General features: G+C 40.5%; 1 protein-coding gene across 1 annotated transcript; it reads left to right on the top strand.

Annotated features, from left to right (window-relative positions):
- Positions 1-6,530: 6,530 nt before the first annotated feature.
- hnf1ba (HNF1 homeobox Ba) lies at positions 6,531-24,170 on the top strand. Its single transcript, XM_073482357.1, has 10 exons — positions 6,531-7,167; positions 8,897-9,096; positions 9,313-9,574; positions 9,665-9,885; positions 15,742-15,896; positions 17,099-17,225; positions 17,318-17,500; positions 18,153-18,271; positions 18,657-18,701; positions 21,855-24,170. Exons 1-10 carry the CDS (start codon positions 6,788-6,790, stop codon positions 21,873-21,875), a joined length of 1,713 nt encoding a protein of 570 aa, XP_073338458.1. The 5' UTR covers positions 6,531-6,787; the 3' UTR covers positions 21,876-24,170.
- The last annotated feature ends 3,415 nt before the right edge of the window (positions 24,171-27,585 follow it).

The following is a 27,585-nucleotide window of genomic DNA, read 5'->3' as shown; positions in this document are numbered from 1 at the left end:
GAATTCAGGAATCTCCCAGCGTGAGGAAAGAAGCTCCTCTAGTCTCGTGGTACAGTACGGCACGAAAATTAAGTTTTCCTTGCTTCACCATCGTCATATTTTGTCCAAAGGGGGCGCCAAAATCAAAATGAAAGTTCCTTGTAGTGGCTTCAACTAGCTGGCCAATGAATTTCTCCATTTTGGGAAACACATCTATTTGCCTTATTATCGATAGTTGAGATGTGGCGATCAAAAGTCTACCTGTCATGTTATATAAAGCTAAAGCCAGCAGCTAGCTAGCAGGAAGAGCGCCCGGCTTTTGAAGCCAGTTTTCATAGTGGCCACACCGTGTAATTACATCGTCGCATGATGCACTGCGGCCCAAAATAAGTATAAGCTAACATTGTGAAAGAAGCGTCTGTAAAGTGTTACTGGTCTAGGCTGCTATATGCTAATACTTTAATATGTTTGTTGTTGATAAATCTTGTTTTCTGAATTTATTTTAGCAATGGCCTCTAATTACTAAAAACATTTTCCCTTGTCATATATGTTTTTTTTGTAATGTTTCGAGCACAACACGATAGATATTGACGACTTTGCTAGCTTGAGTTTTTTTTCATGTTGACTCATGTAGCTTCATAGGAAACCTCTGCATTTTAGCGTGCTAACCAGCAGTTAGCTACACTATTATTTTCGTTTAGTGTTTTCTGGAAAATGTTATCGCAAAGTCAGCTCCAGAAGAGTTTATTTCTTTTTGTTTTTAGCAGAATAAATTGCTGGTTTGAGCCGGAAGGCCACAAGTAGCATTAGCAGTTTTACAGGTGCTGGTAACCAGTTTTTGGTAACTTTTGACTGAGGTGAGCTAGCTGTTTTCAATGTTTTAGCTAAGCTAACCGGCTGCTGGCTGAAGCTTCATATTTGCTATTCAGACATGAGACTGTTATCAATCGTCTAACTCCTGACAAGAAAGCAACTCAGTATATTTCCCCGAAATGCGAAACTATTTCTTAAAGTCAAAACTTTAAAACTGTGAATAACGCTCAGAAAAAAGACTTTTACATGTCTGCCTCTTCATTCAGAGACAGATGTCAGTGAGATATGACAGCAAACAGTCGTCTGCAGTCTCTGAGGAGGAGGAGGAGGAGGAGGAGGAGGGCGGTCGGAGGGTTCAGGTTGAGGGTAAGGTCCAGCTCAGTCTGTGGAACGGTACATGGCCGCTGGTTCCTGAAAGTGCACGCACACACCACGTAGCCCTTGCCCTTTTTATTTCAGTCACTTTCCAAATGTTCCGGTCCGCGGGGTGACGAGCCAGAGGTCAGCATAGGTGAGTGAAGACGCAGAGAGCAGCCAAGCACACCTTGAGACAACATCAGTACTCACAGTGTCCCTGGAGCTTCTCCTGACAGCATGAACATGTCACAGAGATCAAGTGTACGCCAACGAAATAAGGAAAATCACGCATGTTAATTCAGCGTGTTGCAGCAGGTGTGATCTTACACAGGTGTGATGTAAGTTCATGAAACTTTCACTCTCAATTTTTAGGCCAACAAGCTCTTAAAATTACTTAAAAACAAAATGACGACAACTGTTCAGACATGATCATGTGATAACTGAGAGCTTTTGAACAGCAACTCAACAGACCCTGTGGTGAGATTATTTTGGGTTTTGGGGGAGACTAGTGGCAAAAAAAAGTTTTGGTTAAATACTGTAAGTTAAATAATAACAAAAATGAACCCATGAACCCAGAATTAGTTCATATTTTCAATCAATGTAGGTTCCCTCTTCTAGATTCTCCTATTTTCAGCGGTGACTCAGATCAAATACATGCTGCTTTCCAAACCTTTAGTCGATAGTTTGACATGTCTGAAGAGGAGTCCTGTGTGAAAATAACTAAAAGCAAACCCAGAAGAGCTCAACACAATTGTTGTGGAGCAGCGATGCTTCTTTCTGCTTCTTTTCTGTCTTGTTAAAGGTCCTATTTTTAAGAAAAGTTGATTTTTGAGTCACATTCCCAACTCAAATACTGACGCATTGGGTTTGTAGGACGGCTGGCTGCCATCATCAGGATCATGCTGGTGTGTTATATATTTTTCTTATTCATAGAAAGATAATGCAAACCAAAGGCTGTAATGAGGCGCTGATCACTAGAAGTAGACCAGAAAAGTCGCGCACTCTGGCTCCATGTTCATATTTCTTTTTAATTTCATGATGTTTCAGCCCTGAGGCCTTCTTCAAAGTGGGCTGTTGATATCAAAGGAAACCTAACGTCATCAAATTATAAAAAAAACATGCATATTGAGCCAGCGTTTTTCCACTTTCTTTATATTTCTTATCATCAACTAGTTATATGAACAGACTGATGACTGATATAGAATAAAAACAATACAAAAAACAATAAATAACATATAAAAACTAAGTATTCGTGTGTTTGTCCGTCTCACAATACTGTCTGACTTCCCCATTCTGTCTGTTACACACTGGCTCCTACTGACGACATCAATCTAAAACAACGGGTCACACGTTTATATTTACATATTGAAAAACCTGTTAATAATTTAATAAAACAACTGGGCACTGTAGTTTTTAGCAGACGCTCGTAAAATAGGACTAAACAGTACATTTGTCGGGGACTATTTCCAGCTGTGGACTAATACACATTTTGTTTTTTTACAGCAGGAGGATGTTGTATGTGGGATTTAGGCAGAATAAACATCCATTCATGTGTTTTTAATAGATTTTTAAAAACAATGGAGCTCTATTCGACAAAGACATAACATATACCAGGCTGCTGTATCCTTCAACTGCGTATACCTTGAAGTCTGATCTATGGACAGGTATAGACAGGAACAGGTGCACTGTCCCGGGCCCCGGATGGTCCCTGTCCTCCCCGGTTGCTCAACCTGTGTGAAACCGTCTAATGGGCAGTGCGTGTTCCACGTTACGCTCCAGTGCTCAGGCCGCTTTCCCAACAGGGGTGATGCTCTGCTTACTGGATAAACTGTTTTTGCTGCTTGTTATTATTTGTCGTTAATGGTTGACAGATTTTGAATGGAGACATGTGAAAGTGCCAGAAAGATGTGTTGTCACCCACCCAGAGGTGGCAAGAGGCGCACTTTAGTGTGTTATATGTCACCTGGTGAAAAGTGGCTTTCACAAAACATGTTTTTTTTTTTTTACATTTTCTATTAAATTTGAACAAATTGGTCTCATTTTTTAACACTCATGTCAATTATCATGACTATTTCTTTTAAAATGTTTGCGTCAAATGTATTTCAGATCTTTAATGTGCCTTTAACTCAACATATCTTCAGTTTCAAACCATTATCTACCCGTCTGTTCTCCTCCGGTTGTGTGAAACTCTTCACTGTCACACAACAAATCGTCCCATTTATCCTGTTATTAAGAAAATCAATCAGTTTCTCCGAGGCCCTAAAAACTGACACAGGAGTCATTAACCTGTCAGCGGAGATGACGGAGCTGCAGACAGACTGTAATTTATCCGTTTCCACTGGGTTATTAACTTTACCCACATAACACAGCGGCCGGCACTTTACACAGCGGAGCGAAGGGCAGCTGAGGCGTCCATCAGGGAAACTTTATACAACAGTAGCTGCAGATAAGACAGCGCTGTAATCTGTGTAAAGACACTCAAAGCAGAGGCAGAAACACCTCTCAGGGTTTTTGTGAATAGAACAAAAAGTTTCTTTATTAAGACGTGACTATAATAAAATCATTAACATTCCTTCAGAGGCTTTAATGTGTCTCTGGGACTCAGCAGTGGATTGTTAATGACCTTGTTGAATTTTTACGGTCCTCCTGTAGCGTTCTAGTTTTTAAAAATGTTTAAAAGTTACGTGAGGATCATCAGTTTTCTGCACAGCATGTTGACAACAAGTCCCCCTGCATCATATTGCCCCTGGTAATAATAGGTTTAGGGCAATCCTGCGTATTACTAATGATCAACCACATTGATACTACACTGAAAGATTACACGTCTAACCAATAATTGGCTAAGTATCTTGTTGTAAACCATCGTACATATTCACAGAGGAGTTCAGTGGCTTCTGTGTGGTCACGCTGCTTCTGTTTACAATGAAGTGGTGCCGGATCAACACTGAGAAAAGGATATTTAATAAACCAATTTAGTCTCTTTTAAATGCGTCATTGGATTATCTGCTTTAAACTCTGAGCTCATAGAGAAAGAAGCTCATTGCTGATGGATATATTCAGATCTTTGTCCTGTATTCTGAAACTTAAGTTAAAAAAAGAGTAATATCAGCTATTTTTATTTAAAATATCAACAATGAAAGTGCTCATTATATGCAGACAGTGCATATCTGATGTTTTTGGATTAATATTATTGTATTAATGTTGCTTTTTTCTGCTGTAGATGTTGAAGGTCGAGCCCACTTTCACTCATTTATATACTGTTGGCTTGTTTAATCTACAGACTTACATCATAATCTGTGAAACCATCATATGTCTGAAGCTTCGCTGCCCTGTGAGAACTTCACTTTATAAAGTAGAAAGTGGAAATACTCAAGTAAAGTACCTCAAATTTGTACTTACAGTACTTGAGTAAATGTACTTAGTTACACTCCATCACTGCTAAAGCTAACCGGTGTTACGGGAGGTCAAGCTGATTTTAACTCCTGGTTCCTGGTCAGTTTTCAGGCTCCAGCAGGCGTTACAACAGAGTTTATTAATATTTTCTATTACATCAAGAGAAGATGTGAGTCTGCCATCATACAAGCATTAAAAAATAAAATAATATTGAGTGTAAAACCCTCAGAAAGTAGATTAGTCCTCTAATGTTGACTACATTTGGGGGAAAAAAATGCTTTTTTTGCCTTGAATATGTCTTTCCATATTTATTGTTGCAATTAAATTCACATTATGAGTCACAGTTTATCAGAAAAAGGTAATAAAGATATTTTTGTATTGTGAATATATCATTTTCACCACTAAGTGTCATTTTAAATGTTGTGCAGACATGTAACAGAGAGTGAAGTTAAAGAAACTCAGTCTGAAGGGTGTTTGAACAGTTTCCTTCAGAGGCTTCAGTGTCATAGTTGTTTAAAGCCATTTAATATTGTTTATTTAATCTTTATCACTTCTTACACAAACACACGCTGACCTAAATCAGAAACACACCAGTCTCCACAGCAATAATGAACAATATCCAACTATAGTAACTTTGTTTTTATTTATATTTGTGCTATTTTACTGTTTTCATTCTTCCAGTGTGTCACATATCACATTTTCCCCTGACATGTTCTCATCTTAAAGATTAGAGAACAGTCATTTAAACCTGAAAATTATTATATTAATAATTAATTAAGAAAATTCCTGCTCACCTCAAGAAATCCAGCAGCTTTTAATCTTTGAGGTTGAGGATCCTCCATCGGCTCCACATAATCATCAACAGTGAAATGAGGCAAATCCACGTTTCAGGGTTTATTTCAGCTGCTTTATTTCCCTTAAATACTCCTATTTTAAGTGCAAACTTTATTAAAACTACATGCAGCCAAACACCTGATTTAACGTGTTAACAAAAATATTTAATAAAGTTTACAAAATCAAATCTAGATGAGTTTGCTTGAACTTTTAAGCGGCGTTGCACCTGTTTCACTGACCTTATTCCTCCGTCTTTGTTCCAGAGGTGTTAAAATGAGAATAAACAGCTTAAATCCAACTTGATTACAGTTTTATTTACAGATTATTTCTGCAGGTAAACAGAGGTCAACAGGTGACACTCAGTGATCCCTCGTAACCTCATTCACATCAATGATTAAGAGTTTATTTACCTCCTCGCTCAAGTGAAGGTTTGTGAGTTGTTGTTTTTTTTTTTTTCTAAATTTGCCAAAGTCAGATAAAAAGACAAAACTGAGGCATTTCATTTAGTAATTTAAGGGACCTGAGTAGTTTATATTGTGTGGTGTGTTTGTGCCCAAGATAAGAGACAATTGGGGCAATTTAACTGAGGAATTTTGTCCCAAGGTTCAGAGGCTACTATATTTAAAATAACAAATAAATTAAATGTTGTATTATTTGCTGCTTTTTCAGAGAGAATTTTAAAAAAAAAATCTAGGTTAATCTTTATTTACACGAACATACACCTGCATGAACATAAACATGGTAATGTGAGAACTAATGAGATTATTAGCTTCATTAAAACAGATGAAGTGATGAGGACACCTCATTAACACCTCCACGATAATCCCATTAAGTCATAATGAGAGCATTTAAACACGTAGATGTAGCAGAAATAGAAGAGAAATGATTAAAAAGCGTCCCTCTGAACTACTTCTGCCTCATAATAAAGACCACAATAAAAAAAAAAAACAACCCAGCAGCAGATCCAGCGATGTGAATATGCGCAGCTCGCCTTTTCTTAAAAGTCTTTATGGCATATACAACAGGGTCCAAAGTCCATGAAAGTTTTGCTGATAAGGGGAGCCAATAAAAGCAGCAGTGCAGCAGTGTAAACACATGTCCACCTCGGCCCAGAGCGGGCCTTATTCTGTGGATTTACATAAGGCTCCCATCAGCCGGCCCACTCATTATCATGTTTTATATCCCCCTGCTCTCTCAAAGCATCATGGCAAAGTAGCTGCATCCTCCCCTCCAACAGGGAAGTGAAGCAGCCTCTCGGAGCAGGTGTCAGCAAGCCGAAAAACACTGGACTAGAGAGGAAGAGAGGGACTTTATTCTCACTTTTTTTTATTTTATCATCATCCTCCTCTTTCTCTTTCCCCCCTCTTCTTGCTGCAGCGCGCACCCAGCAGGCCTATGTTGTGTTTTTTTAATGTTCTCTAAAATGGTTTCCAAGCTGACATCCCTGCAGCAGGAGCTCCTCAGCGCCCTGCTGGACTCAGGAGTCACCCGAGATGTGCTGATCCAGGCCCTGGACGACATGGACCCCAGCCCGCCGGGCTTTGGAGTAAAACTGGAGAGTCTGCCCATGTCGCCCGCCGCGCCTCAGAGCGGCAAGATGAGCGCGGCGGACGTCGACTCCAAGCCCGTCTTCCACACGCTCACCAACGGGCACAGCAAGGGCAAGCTGTCCGGCGACGAGGGCTCCGAGGACGGGGACGACTACGACACGCCGCCGATCCTGAAGGAGCTCCAGTCGCTCAACACGGAGGAGGCCGCCGAGCAGAGGGCGGAGGTGGAGCGCATGTTGGCGTGAGTTTTTACACCACATCTGACTTCTTAAAAAACGAGATTAAACTTCCCTGTTGAGGAGAAAGTTTAAAAAGTTTTTTAAAAAAAGTTAAGTTTTTTTTTTTTTAATGCGTAAAGGCGCTTTTCCCGTCTGTGTTTACAGTTTTAAAATAACGCGCCACGGCTCGGTTCTGGTTACTAATTATCCAGAAAGATTATTATTTCTTTACCTTTGGAAAATATCAGCTGAACTTAAGATCTATTTATTATTAACTATACTCCACCTCCCGACGATAAAACTCACGAGGAGAAAGTGAACCGGCACCAATCAGAGTTTAGGATTTAAAAAAAAAAATATTATCAACAAGTTTGATACAGATAATAATATTTTTTTAATAATTACACAAAGAAATAATTCTAATACTAATAATACTTATTTTATTATCTACGTCCTGATTAAATTAAATTTAAAAATAACCTTTTCCCCGTTTTCTTTCACGGGTCATGAACTCATCATCAAACCTGTAAATCCGTTTTTAATTTCTAATCATCTCCACTTCAGCCGCCTGATTCACTGTAAAACTAATATTTGAGGCTCCAACAAGCACCGGAAGAATATCAAAACTAACCCACGTGTGGTTAAGTTATTATTAATTTTATTCTATAAATCATCAACTGAAAGATACACAGTGGCGTGTGATTAGAGTGAATGGAGATCTGGTTATTCATTGTCAAAAGTTATAAACTAACATCTCCCACTTAACCCGCAGACTTAGATGCAGGCCTCCACATTCTCCAAAACAAACAGACGTGTGTAGATTTGCTATAATTACTGATGTCTGTGTGTCTGGAGCTGCTAATCTCTCATCCGAGGGTAAGACTGCGTTTCACACGTGTTTTATTTATGTTGTTAATATGTTCCTGCTCAGGCAAAAACAAAAAAATCGTTGGTGTTTGTGAATAATGAAGGATTTTAATGCAAAATACAGTTAAAGTTTAACTGGATGCAACTTAATGTGTTTTCCCTTTTTTTGTGTGATTTATATCTGTGGCTAATTTTAATCAGCTTCTCCTCTGATTATCAATTAATTCTCAATTTGTTTTATTTCAATCAAGTCACAGCTTTAAAAATAAAAGACAAACTTTATTTATGTGACTTTTATTTTGCATTTTATTTTATAAAATAAAAAAAATGTCACAAATATCTTTTTACTTGAGGATTACCAGAAGTTTTGTCACACAGTTTTTCGTCCTTTAAATTTAGATTTTTTATTAATGGTTGTTTTACTAATCTAAGCAAATCTTTGTGCTAAAGCGACAAATACTAAGTCCAAGTTTCTCAACCTGCCTGGATCCACTTGAACTAACCTTTGAAAATATTTACTGCCTATTGAACGGGCGGCGGTGATAAACGGGAAGTCTGTCAGGGGCCTTATTATCGCTACAGTCCCTTTAAACTTGAGGCCTCCAAACTGTGAAGTTAAAGGAGCAAGTTCATGTGTATTTGAGCAGAATATTTTAATAAAGACTTTTTTATATATCAACAAAACTACCGAAATCTAAAGTCCTCTGTACACGGAGCATTTCTTCACTTTAAATTTAACAGCACGACACAAACATAAAAAACTTTCAGCCATAAAATCTGAAGTGGTAAAGGTTGTTTTTCCTTTATTACTTCCCTCTGAAAGCTGCGTGTAGTTCAGTGTTGAAATGAGTGCGTTTTCTGCTCCTGTGTTTTATCTGAACCCAGAGAGGACCCATGGCGTGCTGCCCGCATGATCAAAGGTTACATGCAGCAGCACAACATCCCCCAACGGGAGGTGGTGGACATCACAGGGCTCAACCAGTCTCACCTCTCCCAGCACCTCAACAAAGGCACGCCCATGAAAACGCAGAAGCGAGCGGCCCTCTACACCTGGTACGTCAGGAAACAGCGGGAAATTCTCCGACGTAAGTTAATATTTGAGTTTCTCACAGCTTGGCCCCGGCCTGTAATGTGTAGCTGGCAGCAGCACGGTGCTTTTATTTGGGTTTCAGACCTGCAGGGATATCAGGTTGGATTGGACATTTCCTCCATCATGCACCTGTAGAATCGGGCCTCTGGATCTCACTGAAGTTGTAAATAACTTTTCTGTTTTATTGAATGTACCTCTTCTTATTTTTCAGAGTTCAACCAGGCAGCTCACGGTTCTGGCAGCAATATGACAGACAAAGGCAATCAGGATCCGGTGTTTTTTTTCCCAGAGTTCAACCCGTCCGGTCAGGGTCAGCCTGGTGACGAGGTCGGCAGCGAACCCTCCAGCAAGAAAATGAGACGTAACCGTTTCAAGTGGGGGCCCGCGTCCCAGCAAATCCTGTATCAGGCCTACGAACGGCAGAAGAACCCCAGCAAGGAGGAGCGGGAAACTTTAGTGGAGGAGTGCAACAGGTAGAAAAACGCGACACCTTCCTAGAAAAATGTCACCCAAACAGTATCCAAGCCATTTTTTCACCTTGTGCATCTGTCTGTTCTCCGCAGAGCTGAGTGTCTCCAGAGAGGCGTCTCCCCCTCCAAAGCTCAGGGCCTCGGCTCTAATCTGGTCACCGAAGTGCGAGTCTATAACTGGTTCGCCAACCGGCGTAAAGAGGAAGCTTTCAGGCAGAAGCTGGCCATGGACGCCATCACTTCACAGCCGCACAGCATCAACCCTCTGCTGTCTCACAGCTCGCCACATCATCAGAGCAGCGCTTCACCTCCAAGTAAGACGCCGAGCGACGTTTCTCTGCTACGTGTCATGATTGCAGTGCAGCACTCCACTCAAAAAGTCTCACAACTGAACCACAGATAGTCTTTTTTATTCCACACATTCTTCTTCATTGTAAAAAACATGGCGCCTACATTACCCACAGTGCAACACAATCAGTGAAAATTTGGTCAAAGATTCTGGAAAGTTATTAAATGAATGTAGTGGAGTGAAAGTACAATATGTAGCGTTAGTGTCAAATGGCAATCCTCAAGTAAAGTTCAAGTACCTTAAAAAGTACAATACTTAAGTAAATGTACTTAGTTACATTCCATCACTGGTCCTCGAGCAACGCTGACTCAAGTGACATCACTTTAGGCAGTTAATCAGATTTAACTTAACTCCCTCTGGAGCCACAAAAAGCTTTATGCAACATCTTTTAACATGTGCAGCCCCCTTTAAATGTCATCGCTTACAACTTGTGACAGAGGATCACTAAAAACATACGCTGACATCAATTTAAAGATCCAATTTCAGGTATTTACGCCCAATACTGCATGATTTAGTTTTCCCCGGTGTGAAACTGCTGTCAGAGATGGTCAGAGGCCGTGATGATGTGATCAGAGAGGCAGAGAGAGAGGGGACAAGTGATCAATGAGCGTGAGTGAGTGAGCTGAGCAAATGCCATTGTTATTCTGATCTTTGAAAACACACTGAGAACAATCCACATTGTACCTGCAATCTCCACTCCAAAGTCAGCATGGAGAAGCACGACACAAAGGGCAGCAATCCTGTGACAGGCCCCGGGTCAGGCCAGGGTCAGGGAGGGGGGGACAGACACATCCAGATCCCCTCGCCATAACGCCGTCATTTCCACATTTCCTCCTCCCGTGCAGGTTGCTAATGACTCGGCTCAGGCAGTTGCCAAAACAAGGAAATGCTGTGCGTTGTTGCTCTGACCATTTCAACCCTGACCCGATGTTTGCGTTTGGACTAATTAGTATTGACCGAGTCTACCTGGTGTATACGACATAAAAACAAAGCTGATAGGCCTCAGGGAGCATTATCCTCCGCGCCATCACTCACCCACCATAAAACTGTGATTTGAGAGACTCACTCACAGCCCATTGTTGTCCTCTCGTGTTCGAACACGAGGCGAGCTTTGAAGGGAAAACAAACTGTTTGCCTTGGCTTGCTCTTTTACCTTTGGATAAACTGGTCCCACTTGTGGATTGTCTGTTTGCTTGAGGTTTTTTTTTTTGTTGTTGTCGCCCAGAACACCTGACCAGGCATTGACCTCAGGTTGCAGAGGCAGAGGGGTCAGCGATAAGGTTGCAGAAGGGAAGGGTCGGTTGCATGGCGGAAAGCACTTTGTTCGCCTAAAAAACCCCTCAGCTGGCTGCTTACAAGGTGTCCTGCTGGCATCCTGCCGACAGCATCAGCTGTTTTTCAGTGTCAGCCCCTGGCCTGACAATAATATCCCAGCAGGGCACCTCATTGCGTTGCTAGGGCACGGCCTGTATTATGCATGCTTAATGGACAATTAAAATCCTTTGCTACTACATCTCCCAGGCCTTTGATAAGGGGCTCCTCTGACTTCTACTCTCTATACTCTCCCTCAGCAGGAGGTCCCATTGTCTGTGGTGTATTAGAAGACTGCAGTGACTGTAACCTAGGTTCATTTATCTCTGCTGGGCCCAGAGGAGGACTGATTTTAAAGCCTCCCCCATCACCTTTATGGGCAGCAGCATAGTTGCAGAGGCTGGGTGCAGACTTGGAGCAGCAGGAGCTGTCCACCGGGGTATTGGCTCTTTTCTGGCCAGACAGGACTGATGACCCCTTCTTCGCCTATAGAGAAAGCGAGTCACCCCCCTCCTTAAAGCGTCGCCACACCTTTAGTCATACGAGAGAGGTCACTGCTGGGTCAGATCAAAGAAACTCCTCTTACTTTGGGAGTTTTTATTGATTCTGTTACAGTTCGTTGGCCAGTTGGTCACAACTGGATAGACAGTGGAGCAGTGTGACGTGCCGTTTTGGCGGTGACCTTTTTTACTTTCTGAAATGAAACTGATCGCAGGGAGATTACAAAGTGCGTTAGCAGGCACGCACCTGTGTTTTCACATGCAATATTTACCTACTGTTCATCCACTAATAACGTTTACTGAGCTCAAGTAATCCATCTTATTGACGGCGTTTTACTCTGAAACATCGATCTGCACTAACAAGTTAGTTAAATAAATATGTTGTGTGTCGACAAAATTACATCATATTATGCAATAATGATTCAAAGACATGGTCATTTGCAAGTACACAAAATACATGTGCTGTACTTAAAGGAGCACTACGTAGTTTTTGGAGAAGAAATTTAAACTTTAAAATTAAAATTTTAATATTTAACATATTAATGAGGTAATGATACAAACTCAGGAATTTTTTTTTTCTATAACTGAATAAACAAGCTGTTCTTAGAGGTAAATAAAGTCCCTGAACACTGTTTGAAGCTAGAAAGCTGGCAGAGTCCGCCAAATATAAAGGTCAGTTTGTTTATTCAGTTTATTTAGGCATAAACATCAGTCAATGACGATCTTTCCCTCATTAAGATGTCTTCCCCAAAACATACATAGTGCAGGTATTCAGAGGCTACTTAACTTGTGTGTTTCTATTGGATATTACCTGATACAAATACTCCTTCTTACTTATTTGTATATTTTTTTGACAACTGAGACCAGTTCAGATTAAGATTTTACGTTAAAAAAACAACCTATGGTAATATTACAAATATATTGTTAACGATTAAAACATTTGGTTCCAAACTATCTTGCTTACAAAAATCAGTGTCTGGCCCCATGTCAGTTTTTAGATGTCTATGAGCTGTTACGCCACAAAAACTTCAAGTTATATTTGTCTGATTTCTTGTCAAAAACCTCTTAATATAAAATAGAAACAAATTTCCCTACAGGGACAATTAAGTAGATCGTATCTTATCGTATTGTATAACTCAGTGAGATATAGCACCTTTTTTTACATTTTAAATTTAAATTCTTAATTGTACCATCGGCAGATTTTTTTGCTTATTGCAAGCAAGAAACATTTTGTATTCAGCATCCTAACGAAGAGACATTTACCCTTAAAGCGTCTCAAATGCTTTTAAACATTAGAAAAACTATCAGGCCGACAAAGATGAAACTCGTGTAACAGAACAGCTGCAATAAACTAACTCAATATATGTGAAGTAGTTTAAACTTGCTTACAATCAACAACAACATGAAATATAATACTTCCATTACAAGTTCGGCTTGACAAGTGTTTGTTATTTTTGGTACTTTAGGTACATTTTGCTAATACTTAATGCATAACTTTTTTGAAATGGAGTATTTCTGGATTATTTGTGCTTTTATTTACGTAAACAGTAAATATTTCTTCCTCCGCTGGTAATTTCGCAGCTGAATTCACCATAAAATTGAGTCATCGCTGTGTAAGCATCGTTCTGCACGTTACAAATCCAGCAGACTCAGAAGTTCCAGATCAGATACAGCAGTAGGGGGGATCCTCCGCTGCCACCTCAGGCTAGCTTAAAACAGGAATCACACGCCCACACAGAGAGGACGGTCGAGCTCTGCACTTTCCACTGCTCTGTGTCTCCTCGAGAGCCACAAAGAAAAGACCATGGATACGTCCTGCAGAGACCCAGGAGGTCTGTCATATGCAGGGCCACTACAATGAGCGCTGCCTGGGGTCAGGGAGGCCGGCTTTGATTTTACATGGGTCACACAGGGAGCTAGAGCCTTTTAAACCTGCTGAAGATCCTTGCTACCACTCCCCTTGTGAAGTTCTCGCCCTCCCCCAGCTCTTGAAGTGGACTCCTCAGTGTTTCATGGATTTTTGCCAGGGCAAAGTTGGGACAGTTTTAAAATAATCTTGGTGCATCTCAAGAAAATCAGATCTTCCCTCTATAGCTTTTTTAAAACCCTTAAGTCTCTTGAAGTCTTACTTATTTACCTCGAGGCTCCCTGCAGTTAAAATTACTACCGAACCCAAAGAAACAAAACTGGCCTGAATAGCATCCTTTTCTCCCTGAGACACTTTAAGAGGTCGCCCAGCACCGAGATAACTGCCTTTTTATGAGTCCTCTTCTATTGTGTGGCAATGGGGGTCATGAGTCCAATGGACTGCTTTATTGTTCTGCGGCAGTGTTTACAAGGCATGGTGCAGTGTTGTGGGGTTGCGACTATGTTGCAGAAGACAATGTGCAGTCTGAGGGCTGAACAAAATGGAGGACAGGTACTTTAGCTAGGATGAAATACGGCTCTGTGGCTGCGCTTCAGACATAGCAGCATCTGGGTTTAAAGTACTTGTAGCTGAAGTAATAGTTCAACATTATGGAAAATGAATGGTTTGCTTTCTTGTTAAGACCGACACCAGTCACATGCAAGTTAAATATGAAGCTGGAGCCTAAAGACGGTTAGCTTAGCCTAGCAGTTTACCTGGCACTGTCCAAAAACAACATCACCTAGAAGTTTAAAGCTCACTAAGTGACATGTTGTATGTAGGTGATACAGGAACACTGATGCCAATTTGTTTCCTTCACACTTGAAGCAAACTTTCAGATCTGCAAACACACCCTGCTCCAGTTTCCAGCAGCGACAGGAAATCAATACGTCCCTCATTGGTCACATTTAGTGTCAGCGCCTCTCCCTCTTTTTTATCTCAAAAATGGCTGTATATCAATGCTTCCTGTCATGTCTGGCCGACTTCGGCGGGGCGTTCAGGCCTGACACACCTGGGTCAGGGCCGGAGGGCTCGGGGGAAAGATGGGAGATCTGAGTGCAAACAGAGTCTGTCTCTACACTGTCACTGAGGGAGGGAGGCTCTCTGAGACCACAGGATAAGAATGTGTTTGACATTGTTTGTAATTGTGTAATGTTTACTCTGTTGGTATCAGAGGGGGCCTGAATCGGCAAACAGGCATTTGATTGTCGGTGGTGGCGGGGTGAAGCATTCCTTTGGGCCTCTGATGAGAGAAGTCTAGACACGGGATTAAGTGATGGCACTAAAAGACGGATGTCATTTTCAGTGCAGCTTTGCTCTGAATATCTGAAAAAAAGTACATTTTTCTGTTTTTCTACCACCTCCCACTACATGTCAGAGGGAGATGGTGGACTTTTTACTCCACTATATTTCTCTGACAGCTTTAGATTTTAGAAGTTTTTCATTAGTTTTACAATTTCAAAATATTTTACATCAGAAAACATGATAACCTTCCAAATTTCGCTTCGTATATGGTTTATTTAACAATTATCCAATATCGTGCCCAAAAATGTCTAAAAACTTGACACAAATTTATGAGTTAAACGTTAAAAAGTTCAAACTAGCTCAACCTCAACCAACTAAAACAGTAAAATTTGCTGACACTTTAATTTATCAGTATTATTTATCTGAAAATGTAATATATTACATATATATACTTCTACTTTATACTGCTACTTGATATTACTTCAGTACTTTTTACTTTTCAATGCAAGACCTAAATTGTGAAGCATCTGAGTATGAAACTTGACACTGACGTAATTGGGGACATCGTCAGATCAGATAGTCTGATGGGAGTTTTGCTGTAATGAGTGCGTGTACACAGCTCATGGCCTTGGCTGAGCTACGCAGATAGCAGCAGCGGACGGCTCAGTGTGTTTGTTTGCTCTGTCCTCCGCTGTCTGAGTCAAAGAGCAGGTGAGCCCGGTTGGTCGGAGCGACAGCGGTGTTGCAGCTCAGACTGAGGCCCTCGCCACTATCTCTCTGCCCTATATAACTGTTATAGTTACGCAGCAGCTGTGAGCCAAAACAAGTGAATCTAACCCTCTGTGTGTTTCTCTGTCAGTGCGTTACAGCCAAGGCCCCGGCGAGGTCTCCTCCTCCACGACCATCAGTCACCACAGTAGCAACGCCATGCCGTCCAGCCAGTCGGTGCTCCAGCAGGTGTCTCCGGGAGGATTGGACCACAGCCACAGTCTGCTGTCACCTGATGCCAAGATGGTGAGTGAACACACCTGGGCCCTCACGGCCTCAGATTAGATAAGACCAGGCCAACGTTTAGCATAAACGTACAAAGCAGGTTCCTGAACCTCCTGTCCCATGGACCCGCTAGCAGGAGCCAACAAATAGCGCATTGTGCTGCTGTGTTTGGAAGGTGGAGCCGGGGTGGCAGGCCATGGCTGGCCTAGCACACAGCCTTCACCAGAGTGCGCCAGGCATGTCCACCGCTCAGCCAATAAACCTGACAAAGAAACATTCTGTTTGTATTGATTAAATGCCTCACAGAGAGGAGACGCAGGTGGAGCGCTGCTTGTTCTGCCAGAGAAATGACGCCAACATTCGATCATACCCACTGTTGTCTTTAGTCTACTTCAGAGTTTCTCCCTTCTGCCCTCGTCCAATATTTGATCAGTGACAAGGAAAACAGCACACAGACCCAAAGCTTTCCAGTTAACAATACTTTTGATATATGATGTGTAATTTACTGTCAGAATATTTGCCAAAAAATCCAACCATTTAAAGCACGTACAGTATCTTGTTCAGGGTAAAATATCAAGTCCTGCAACTGAAATATTCAAAACTGTTCATGAACTTCCCTGTCAGATCGAAACACTTCTGCCTTTTTGGAGCGGCATTATGGGAAATGACCACAGGGAGGGCAGGCAGTGTGGTGTGCAGCAGGTCAGAGCTGACAGTTTCTTATCTGCAGATGTGTGTCTGTCCTCTGTGGGCAGCTGGCAGTAGTCAAATCGAAGCACCCCCTCCGAGTGGGAGGATCCAGAGCTCGATAGCCATTACTGCACATGTGTGGAAGTTGTTTTTTTTGCAGTTATTTTTTAAAGCATTTGATAAACTTACATGCAAATGCTGTCAATGTGCTGCACAAACTCACGCACAGCTCTCTACTCTGACATTTTCAGTATGACTTTTTTCCCCCGGCTTTCCTTTCTTATCAGTATTTGCTTGTGTGCCGTGTATGAGTGGAGTTACACAAGTGTGGTGTCGTACAAAAGAATCTGAACTAAGTCAACATTTATGTCTGTTGTTTGTTTAGCAGCCAACATCTGTTTCACTTTGAAAAATACATTTATATGGATGTACACAGCAGACGCTCAAGCTCTCATGACTTTTAAGTGTCGTAGTCTATTATAAGAAAATATTAAAGCAGTAATTTTATGTATTTCCTTCGTTTTTGTCCCCAGATTTCAGGTTCAGGTGGAGGACTTCCTCCAGTCAGCACACTGACCAACATCCACAGCGCCCATCACAGCCACCAGCAGACACAGAACCTCATCATGCCTCTATCTGGAGTCATGGCCATAGCACAGAGTAAGTCCTCCATCCGTCCCTTCACAACACAGAAGCTCATTTATTTTGTCACGACAAGTTTTGACTGACATCTTGGTCGTGTCTCTTCATAGGTTTAAACACATCGCAGTCTCAGACGGTGCCGGTGATCAATAGCGTGGCGGGCAGCCTCGCCGCGCTGCAGCCGGTCCAGTTCTCCCAGCAGCTCCACAGCCCCCACCAGCAGAGCCTGATGCAGCAGTCCCCCAGCCACATGAGCCAGCAGCCGTTCATGGCTACCGTCACACACTCACACAGTCAGTAACACTATACTTCTACTTCTGCTTTAATAACTTAAAATTATTAGTTTACTTTACGAGATAATTGGGTTTCTCGACTTTTTTAAAGTAAAGTAGCTGTCAGATTTTACATTGTAGGTTATGAAAAGTAAAAAAAAAAGTGATTTAAACTTTTTTTAATTGTTTAATTTGATACATTTTAGAGGTCTGAAAGGATGAAACTGTCCTTCTTTGACAGGGAAAAATAAATCTATAAAATCTATAGACTGTCTCTCAATACTTAAAGCAAAAAGAGAAAGTGTTCCCTTCATAAATACTATATTTTAGAATAGATATTACTAAGATAAACACCCAGAGTTTCATTAAATGTCACACTACATATCCTGTGAGCATTAAAATGTGATATCTTGCAGAAAAACGGCTGCTTCAAACCAGATATCAACCTTGAAATTGTGTTTATTTATCATATTGTGCTCATTTTCTGCTAATTTCATTTTTTTATCACTTAATTATTTATTTTTATTACATTAACACTCTGCCAGTGTTTTTATAACCACTTTCATAGTATTTATACAGCCCGAGACCTGCTATATGACATGTTAATCCCACTTTCTACAATATGTGTAGAGTGTGTTGAAGTCTAATTATCTCTCTGACGTTCCTTTCGCAGTGTATCCTCACAAGCAAGAGCCCCCACAATACTCCCACCCGTCACGCTTCCCCTCAGCCATGGTGGTCACGGACGCCAACAGCCTCAGCACCCTCAGCTCCATGTCCTCGAGCAAGACGGTGAGTCTTTAGCCCGCAATACGTCACATCCCAGAGGAGCCACAGTTGTAGATGCATGTTCTCACCTCTCTGTCTGTCTGTCTGTGGGTTTTTAGATTGAAACAATGTGGGGGTATTTGCATGAGAATCATCGGTACATTTGAGGTATTATTGCAGTAATTTTAGTATTTTGCAACAGAAAGTACTGTCTTGTCATCAAATCTCCCTCGAAAAAGTACTCACACACTTTGATCAGCTCACTCATCACCCATTGATACTTAAAAATCACCCCTCACCACTCAATCCAAGCACACACTAACAGCAGGAACTAGATTACAATTTGGAAAAGTGTGTGTGTGTGTGTGTTATGATTGTGTGCTGACTTCTTTAATTCCTGTCACATTAGGACGCTTCTGTAAACAAGATGGTGCAACTCGGGGGTCTCTCCTGGGTAAATACATTTTTATCAGTTCAAAATCAACAAAATCGCACACAAGTCAAATCATTTAAGTTATTTTGCTTTTGTTTGGGGCTGCTGTTGTTGTTCAGATGCTTTCAAACTAACAGGCAAGGCAGATATATGGATAGTTTACTCCTCAGAATTCCTATTTCCTCCTAATCAATCACCTGCTCCCTCGACCTGAACGCCTCTTGATTAACGCTGCCTCCTTCCACTTTCCTCTCCCTGCTGAGAGTTTTCCTCTGCGATCAGGAAATGAGCCTCGCTCTTAATCAAAGTTCTCATCCCTTGTCTTCTTCTACTTTCCTCCATGCTACAGTGGGGCTGGAGATGAGAAGAGCTGGGTGATGGTGGGGGGGTGGAGTTTTTTGGGTAATTACACCTCTTCCTCTTTCCTACTTCTCCCTGCTCTCGGTGATCGCTCTAGCCTGAAATGTCGTCCACGGTGCTTTCACACGCTCAATTTCCCACGCTGAGGCAGAGCGCTCGTACCGCCGCGCTGCTACTGACAGACTGATGGGTTGATGGGATGATAGGTCAGAGCGCGGTGTATCCTCTGTGGAGGAAGGAGGGAAAACAAATCTCTGTGATGCCGTGAAATAGATGCATCTAAGCCAGGGACAGTCAGCTGTTTATTGATATACTTTTGCAAAACAGCTAACAGGTGTATGCTGTGATAAAAGCTGCACCCATTGGTGGAAAAAACACTTAACATGACTTTTACACAAAATAATACCAATACAAATAGTGATATATCAGTACATCCACTACTACTAATAAAAAATACAGATCTTATTTATGATACATAACATACAATCTAGTCACGATATACTTTAATACTCTAGATACTGTTTTAGAGTAACTAACTACAGGTGGAGTGGCTTCATTGGTGGACTGTAAACTAAGCAAGATTAAAATAATGAAACATAACTTTTTGTAAGGATCCAAAAGCCAAAAACATTCGAAACTACCGGTTTAATTCTCCCAATACTGTAAGAAAACTGGATTATACAGATGGAGTGGTTTTATTGATGAACTATAAATTAAGCAAGTTTAAAATAACGAAAATTGACGTGACAAGAAGCTCCAACTAGACTTTTTGTAAGTATACAAAAGCCAAAAACGGGACCAGTGATTTAATTTTTAGTAGTGTATTGCATTATTATTATTATTATTATTATTGTTCTCAGTTAATCTCCAGATTTTTTATTTTCTCAGTAAATTGAAGTGTTGTCAGACCAATAGTCCAAAACACCCAAAATATTACATTTAACAATGAGATATCTAAATTTAAAGTTTTTTATTACACTGTAAAATCTGACAAAGGGATTTTACTTCGAGGTAAAATTGCGAAGCAAAGTAGACTAATTATTTTAAGCTCCTAAACTTTTAAGCTCGTACAACTTAAATCTGAAATAGTCTATTTTACCTGGTAATTCTGAGATATTGGTTTCCTGACTTTTTTTAAGTAACGTCAACTAAAATTTACAGTGTCTCTGTTAATCTGCAGATTTATTTTCTCAGTCGATAAATTGTTTCATTTATATTTACATTTATTTATACAAAGTATGAAGTAGCATGAAATTGAAATTCTCAAGTAAAGCACAAGTATTGTAGTATCGATATAGTTTTTAAGTACAGTACTGGAGTAAATGTACTGGTTGTTACCTTCCACCTTTGTGGCATTTCACAAACCAGTTTATTTAGAGAGCAATTAGCCCGCAGGCTCTCCCAGGTATTTTCTTATCAGGACTTTATTTGGCCGGGGCAGACTTCTTCTCATGACCAACATGCTCCGGCTTTATAACACTCATTGTTTACCGTGAACCCTCCATTATACCCGAGTCTGTTTAAAACTCACCTCTGCTAAGAGCCCGCCGTCTAATGACTCAAGTCTTAGCTGCGGGTCAGCTTTATCAGGTGAGGCTATTTGCTGGCCGCAGGGTCACGCCCGGGTCGCCTGCCCGCCTCCACCCCTGGAGAAAAAATAAATTCCACAAACAATCCAAAAAAAGAGGCATTTCAATGGAAACAAGGCTTTTCAGCGTCAGGAGAAGAAGGATGAGGAATGTATTTGGTCAGGTGTGGCACATGAAGGTGCAGGAGTGATGTATTTACCAGTGTTGGAAGAAGTATTCAAAACATTTACTTCAGTAAAAGTAGCAATAATACTCTAAAAGTATATAAATATCAGGAAATAAATGTACATGAAGTGGTATTTTAATAACTTGTGTTTTTTATTTACGGTCTTAATCTGTAACAAATAACTAATAACTCCAGCTGTTAGACAAATGTGATGGAGTAAGAAGGATCGAGTGGTATAAAATAGTGACATTCAAAGCACAGCTACTCGCAGTTTCTTTCTTTTATACTGTATATGCCAAGTGATGGAATGTAACTAAGTACATTTACTGTACTAAGGTTATTTAGTACAATTTTGAGGTACTTGTACTTACATTTTCTGCTACTTTGTACTTCCACTCCACTGCATTTTGGAGGCAAATATTGTACTTTTTACTCCATTACATTTATTTGAAAAGTTTAGTTACTTGTTACTTTGAAGATTACTTAATTGGAGCCAAAGTAGAACATTTTTGAATTAATTTATTTTATCATCATCAGAAAAATGCAGAATATAAGATCAACCCCATGTGTACAATATATACATACAAGTATTTTCTTGTTCGTTTTCTTGTACTTTTGATACTTTTCTCCATTTAATATCAGATACTTTAAGACTTCTACTAAAGTACTTTACATACGGGTGATTTTCACTTAAGTAATATTTTAACACGATGTCTTTAACTGATTAACATGTGAGTGTAATTTTAAGGTTGTAGTTAGTAGTGGCTCTACATTAACCTATTACAATATTTAATAAACTATAGTATGTTTTGAATTTACAGCCTCATCCTGTAAACACAACTACAGCTGTTAATGCAACGGAGTATAAAGCAGCATAAAATAGACGAGTACCTCAGAACTGTACCTGACTGACTACTGGACTGAGCTGTTTTCCAGCCGTGTTGATGATGACATTATACTGTATATACCTGTGTTACCGGACAGGTTGTATTTATTGTTTTATGTAACACAGACCTACTTTATCTGACATGTCTCTCCCTCTCGTCCTCCTCCTTTCAGTGTCCTCTTCAGGCCTGGTGAGAGCGTACACCTGACTTCCTCGGTGCCCGGCAACCGGAGCACATTTTTCCACCCTCTCACCGCGATAACCATGACAACTCTTAATAACCGGCAACGGCGCGGCTGGATGATGAGTCAGTCAACAAACGAGAGGAGTGACGACGGCGGGCCAGGCGGTGAATGATGAGAAATGGGGACAGTGGAAGGGAAGAGACTGGATTCCCCTCGGTCGCACACAAATGATCAACAAGGATGATTTTAACACAATCTTTGAAAACAGTATTCAGTTTTTTTTTATGCCTCCTTTTTTTTTAAAAAAAGGAACAAAAACAAAGCACCAGAAAAATGCTCAGAAACTGTGCGTGGTACGGACCTGAATGAAGGCAACTTATATTACACTGTGATTTAAGGTGGAAATATGAAGACACACGGACACGACAGAGACACTAATCAGCCTCTGTGAAGGCTGGAAAAACTCACGAGAGGTTCGTGGACGACGTGAGCACGTGAGCAGAACTGTGTGACAATCACAATAACCTGTTATTGATCTTCTTACTGGGCTTTAAAGGAGTCTTCCATGTTATTCTTTCACACTCAGTTTACTGTACTAGCACAAGTGCAGGCGGTGAATGCTCGAGGGGATTCATCATGTCGAGCTGTTCAATGTGTATACTGTGATTGAAAAGACTTTGACAATCTTGAAAGGACTATGCAATGCGTCTATATGTGTATGCAGTGCTTTGTATAACTGGATTCTGCACAGAACTCCACACACTTGAGACTGGAGATGAATTATGCACTATCAGCGAAGTCACCAACAAATTATTGTACACTGGAGCTGCCTGTTAAAATGGCGCAAAAGCAGATGTGTGGGACAAATATGCCAAAGAATAAGAGAGTAGTCGAGTGTAGGTACGGCTTCTATTCGTCTGTGAGCCTGCAGTATCTGTAAACCACGTCTGCCTTCAGGGGAACTGACTCACACTCTTTAAACGTGGCCCTTCCCCTCCATGTTGTTTGCACACAGGTTCAGGTGAATTTCAGGAATGGGACTCGCCCTCCCTCCTCCCTCCTCCCTCCTCCCTCGCCGACTTCCTGCTCCAAAGTGAGGAGATACCAAAACAGGACAAATATTGTCAATAACTCCTCGTCATAAATCAAGGCGCAGGACCCCCCGCTGAGGTCGAAAGAATGAAAATATTGACAAGTATTCAGAAAGAAAACAGCCGTCTTAGTCTGGTGTTTAGTGAAGAGGAGAGACATGAATGAGGGCGATGTTGTGACAGCAGCTGCTCTAATCAGACAGGAATCCACACAGACTGAGAAATGTAGGGGAGAGGAGCAGCTGCTCGTGAGCACTACAGAAGTGTGTTCAGATAGGAAAGGAAGCGAGCTGTCAACTTTCATGTCATTAGCGCAAAGTCGACTGTTTCTGTTTATTCAAGCCAATCGTCAGAAGAAGTGTCGGCAATGTACTTTTTTGCAAACCACGGATATGCTGCAATTTTATTAATATTATTATTATATTATTAAGGCACAAAAAACATAATATCAGGTTTTGTCGTCACCAACATGGCTGGAATAGTTCCTGACGTATCGTTAGCAATATCCGTTGGCTTCACGCTTACAAAAGCTGAAACTCGGCAAGCAACATTCATCACCATCCCCTCCTCCTCATGACATAAAAGTCAGCTCATATACACGTAATCTGAACATGATATGACACTTGTAGAAATCTCTATATGATACATGAATTGTACAAACTGAATGTATCTTTGGTTTGCAGAAATGTTCACTGTTAGCTGTAAGATAGCTAGCTAACGTGATGCCTGTGTGTGTTTGTGTTCAGCTCAGCCTCTGACTCAACTCACCACAATCTTTTCCCCCTTTTTACACCTTGTTTCTGTACATCTGAACACAAAGTCACAGTTTAGCTAGCCGGGCAAGGATGGGAAGGGTTGACCTGAGGACCAAATTCAGCATCAAGAATACGTTTTCCTTTCACTGTCACTACCCAAAAGGCCATTTTGACCATCAAACCCTTCATGTTGTAAGTGTGGCAGATCCAGTCTCCTGTTCAATATTAGGTCATTACATTGTTATTATTATGTTTGGTTGGTTTGTGACTGTTATCGGCACGTCTACTGCCATCTGATCAGAGGGCACTCATACTTGTGTGACAGGACATGATTTGTTTTTTTTTTCCTCCTAATGTATTATTTTTGTATAAAATTGAAATCAATCATAAATCATTATTTATACTTTCTGAGAAAATATTGACATTTCAAGTAAAAGTTTTTTTGTTTCCAAAATGAATACGTGGCTTTGGTTATTTCTTGCATGATAGATAGATAGATAGATAGATAGATAGATAGATAGATAGATAGATAGATAGATAGATAGATAGATAGATAGATAGATCAGGAGCAGCTGAGAGCATTTGTCCTGTTTACAGCCTCGACAAAGATGTTGTGGTGTTGCTGTGTGATAAGCGAACAGCCTCTTTGAAGTTCATAGATCTAAAGTGCACTCTGCATTTGAAGCAACAAGTTCAATGAACCCGACATGGTATGATAGCGTCATTCATCTCAGCCTTTATCTGGTACTGACATATAGCCCACTGTAAAAAATATAGTTACACAGCTTCAATGGATCAAGATAAAGATCATGTTTATATTAAGCAGTACCACATGTACCCATGCTCACACGCGGGGTTAACTCACGTTATGCTCAGTGTTCACATGTTAATCACCAACAAGTTCTCACAACAAATAAACCTTCATCACTTATTATTTTGGGGATACAAACACAACACTGACATCAGGCTTTAAACAGTACACAAGTTTGGGTTTCTGCTTTTAGAAATGTTGAAGAAGTCTGAGGCATCCAAGAGGGTAATGCATTAAAGGCTTTAATATTTCATAAGGCTCATGGATCAAAAATAAAAGTAACAACGCGCATGATTAACTGTTGTTTTGCCTCAGACCTCTTCAGAAATTCAACAACGCTGACAAATTATCAACCTTTAAAGGGGCACTATGTAGTTTTGGAGAAGAAATTCAAACTCAGAATTTTAACATTTACAATATTAATAAGGTAATAATACAAACTCAGAAATATTGGTTCATCATTACAAGCAGCACCTGATATTGTCATTGGAGAAATTGTTATCGGCACTGTATGTTGTGATCGACAACATTTGTCCAGTTTTGGCTCTGGTCGTCAGTCATGACCTCACCCTGTAACGCTCTGCTGCCTGTGAGTCATGCTGGAGTTGAAGGGGGAGTCCATGATCCTCTGCTCCCAGGAAGTTTGGATCGGAAAAATGCAGCGCCGATCCAGACAGCTGCGGAGGAGGTGACGATCGTTTGGTTTAACTCAGTCAGAAGTGTCCCGAAGACTGAAGCTCTTCACTTCCAGGAGGACCCTCAGCATGCGGACAGATTTATTGTGATCTCTCAGTCTTCTGTGAGTTTGATCAGCGAACACTGAGCGGACTCTTTACAATTAGGCATGTTGATCAGATATGAATTAGGTCATTTGTATAAAATGTTTTAAGTGATTACTGACAGAAAACTGTATGTAGTCAAAACATCAGATGGTTGAGATATAAGGTCAAAGAAAATGAATCAGTTAGGACCAGCAGAAACTTCACACCAGTGTTCCCTGATTAAGCTTATGCACCAAATATCAAGAGTCACTATAAAGCACGAGGGATGAAGGTAAACTAATACTGAATACTATTATCTCTAATTGGTCAGCAGAAAATTCTTTGGATCACAGTGAACCGAGTTTGTATTCAGACCCTAATTCCCAGCTGAGCTAAATGTCTCATGTTTAGAGAGCTTACAGTTGTGTTTCAAACTCTAACAGATGCTAATGAGCCTCCCAGTATTTCAGTTTCTGCCAGAGAAAAGAGCAAAGGGGACGTGGTCAGATCTTTAGAGGCTTCCTGGGTCTAAAAATCAAAGGCCTCATTCAAAACCAAATAGAGCAACATCAGTGGATTACAAGGCTTCCCTCCGCAGGGCTCCATGACAAGAGGCTGCAGGTCAACGCAGGGAGTTCAGGCCGAGTACTGACAATCTGAATCCTTTTTAAAGCTTTAATGAAGCAAACTTTAAAGGTGCAGTGTGTAGGTTTGGGGAAGACATTTTAATCAGAAGAGAAAGATCTTCACAAACTGAATAATCAAACTCTTTGTTTTCATGACTGAATAAACAGAATAAACAAACTTGATTCAAGTTTGATTGATGTTATGTTTCGTCACATTAGCCGACTTCCTTCTTTACTCTCTGACGTATCATGTGATGTTTCTGGTGTTTGCACAGGCGACCACATTTCCACAATCCACATTTTCCTTAAATAAAACTAGGATTTCTTCACACAAGGACCCAATTTAACAAATATATAATGAAGCTCTAGTCATTTTTTTTTTTTTACATTTGAATGCAGAAATATTACATATTATATCTTGAAATATAATAAATTGTTAAACCCCAAGTTGCAATGCACACATTTGACCTCAGGCCAAGTTCAAGCTCCTTAACAAGTATTAAGACTTACTGGACATCAACTATAAAACTTAAAGCAATAAAACTATATAAGTTCCTCCTATCACTGATACTGCTGCTACTTCTACAAGTAATATTGGCTCTATTGCTTTTATTATGCAGATTTTGATACGTCTGTAAGGTGATATGGAAAGCAGTTGAGGTCGTTCCATTGCACTCAGGTGACATTAGCCTATCTGAGCTGTCCTATCATCTACAAGCCTCTCTGCTCAACCCACAGCTGAAAACAATGTCCCTGAGCTGCAGCTCAGCAGTCCGGCTGTAGATGTGGTCATAGCTCAGTAACTGCCACAACTGCTGCTCTGGATAACATTGTTACATCATGTGATAAAAAGCAGCATTGTGCTGCAGATCAGTCCAACGATTTAAATAATGTTGATCACAACATTTTGATTGTGAACGTGGGCCGTGATGATTCTTCTACTGCAGAACTACTGCAGCTACTATCACTACTACTGCTACTACTACTACTGCTACTACTACCACTACAACTATTATCACTACTACAAAGACTACTACTTCTAGTGCTACAACTACAACTTGTACTTCTACTATTGCCATTACTACTACAACTCCTACTACTACTACTACTACTACTACTAGTACTACTACTACTACTAGTACTAGTACAACTACTACTACTACTACTAGTACAACTACTACTACTACCACTTCTAGTGCTACAACTACGACTTCTACTATTACCATTACTACTACCACTACAACTACTACTGCTGCAACTACTACTGCTGCAACTACTGCTACAACTACAACTACAACTAATACTACCACTACCACTACTGCTACTACTACTGCTACAACTACTACTGCTACTGCTACTGCTACTGCTACGACTACCACTAGTACTACTACTATTATCACTACTTCTACTACTATTACTACTTCTGCTACTGCTACTACAACTACTACTACTATTAAAAACAATAATGTAAATAGACAGTTTTTTTCACTCTGTTCCACCAGTTATTCATTTATTTATTTATTTATTTTACTGATTTCACAAAAACTTAGAAAGATCATCCTTGCAATACTTTCTTCCACCACCAGTTCTTAAGTCATGAACACAGGAGAGAAAACAATTCAGATTAGAAAATGGATCTCCACATGAAAATGTTCTCACTTGCCCCTCAGGGAGT

Source organism: Pagrus major, chromosome 2 (assembly GCF_040436345.1).
Source record: "Pagrus major chromosome 2, Pma_NU_1.0".
Classification (NCBI taxonomy): Eukaryota; Metazoa; Chordata; class Actinopteri; order Spariformes; family Sparidae; genus Pagrus; species Pagrus major.
Note: the sequence above shows the minus strand (reverse complement) of the source record. Positions and strands in the feature narration are given on the sequence as shown.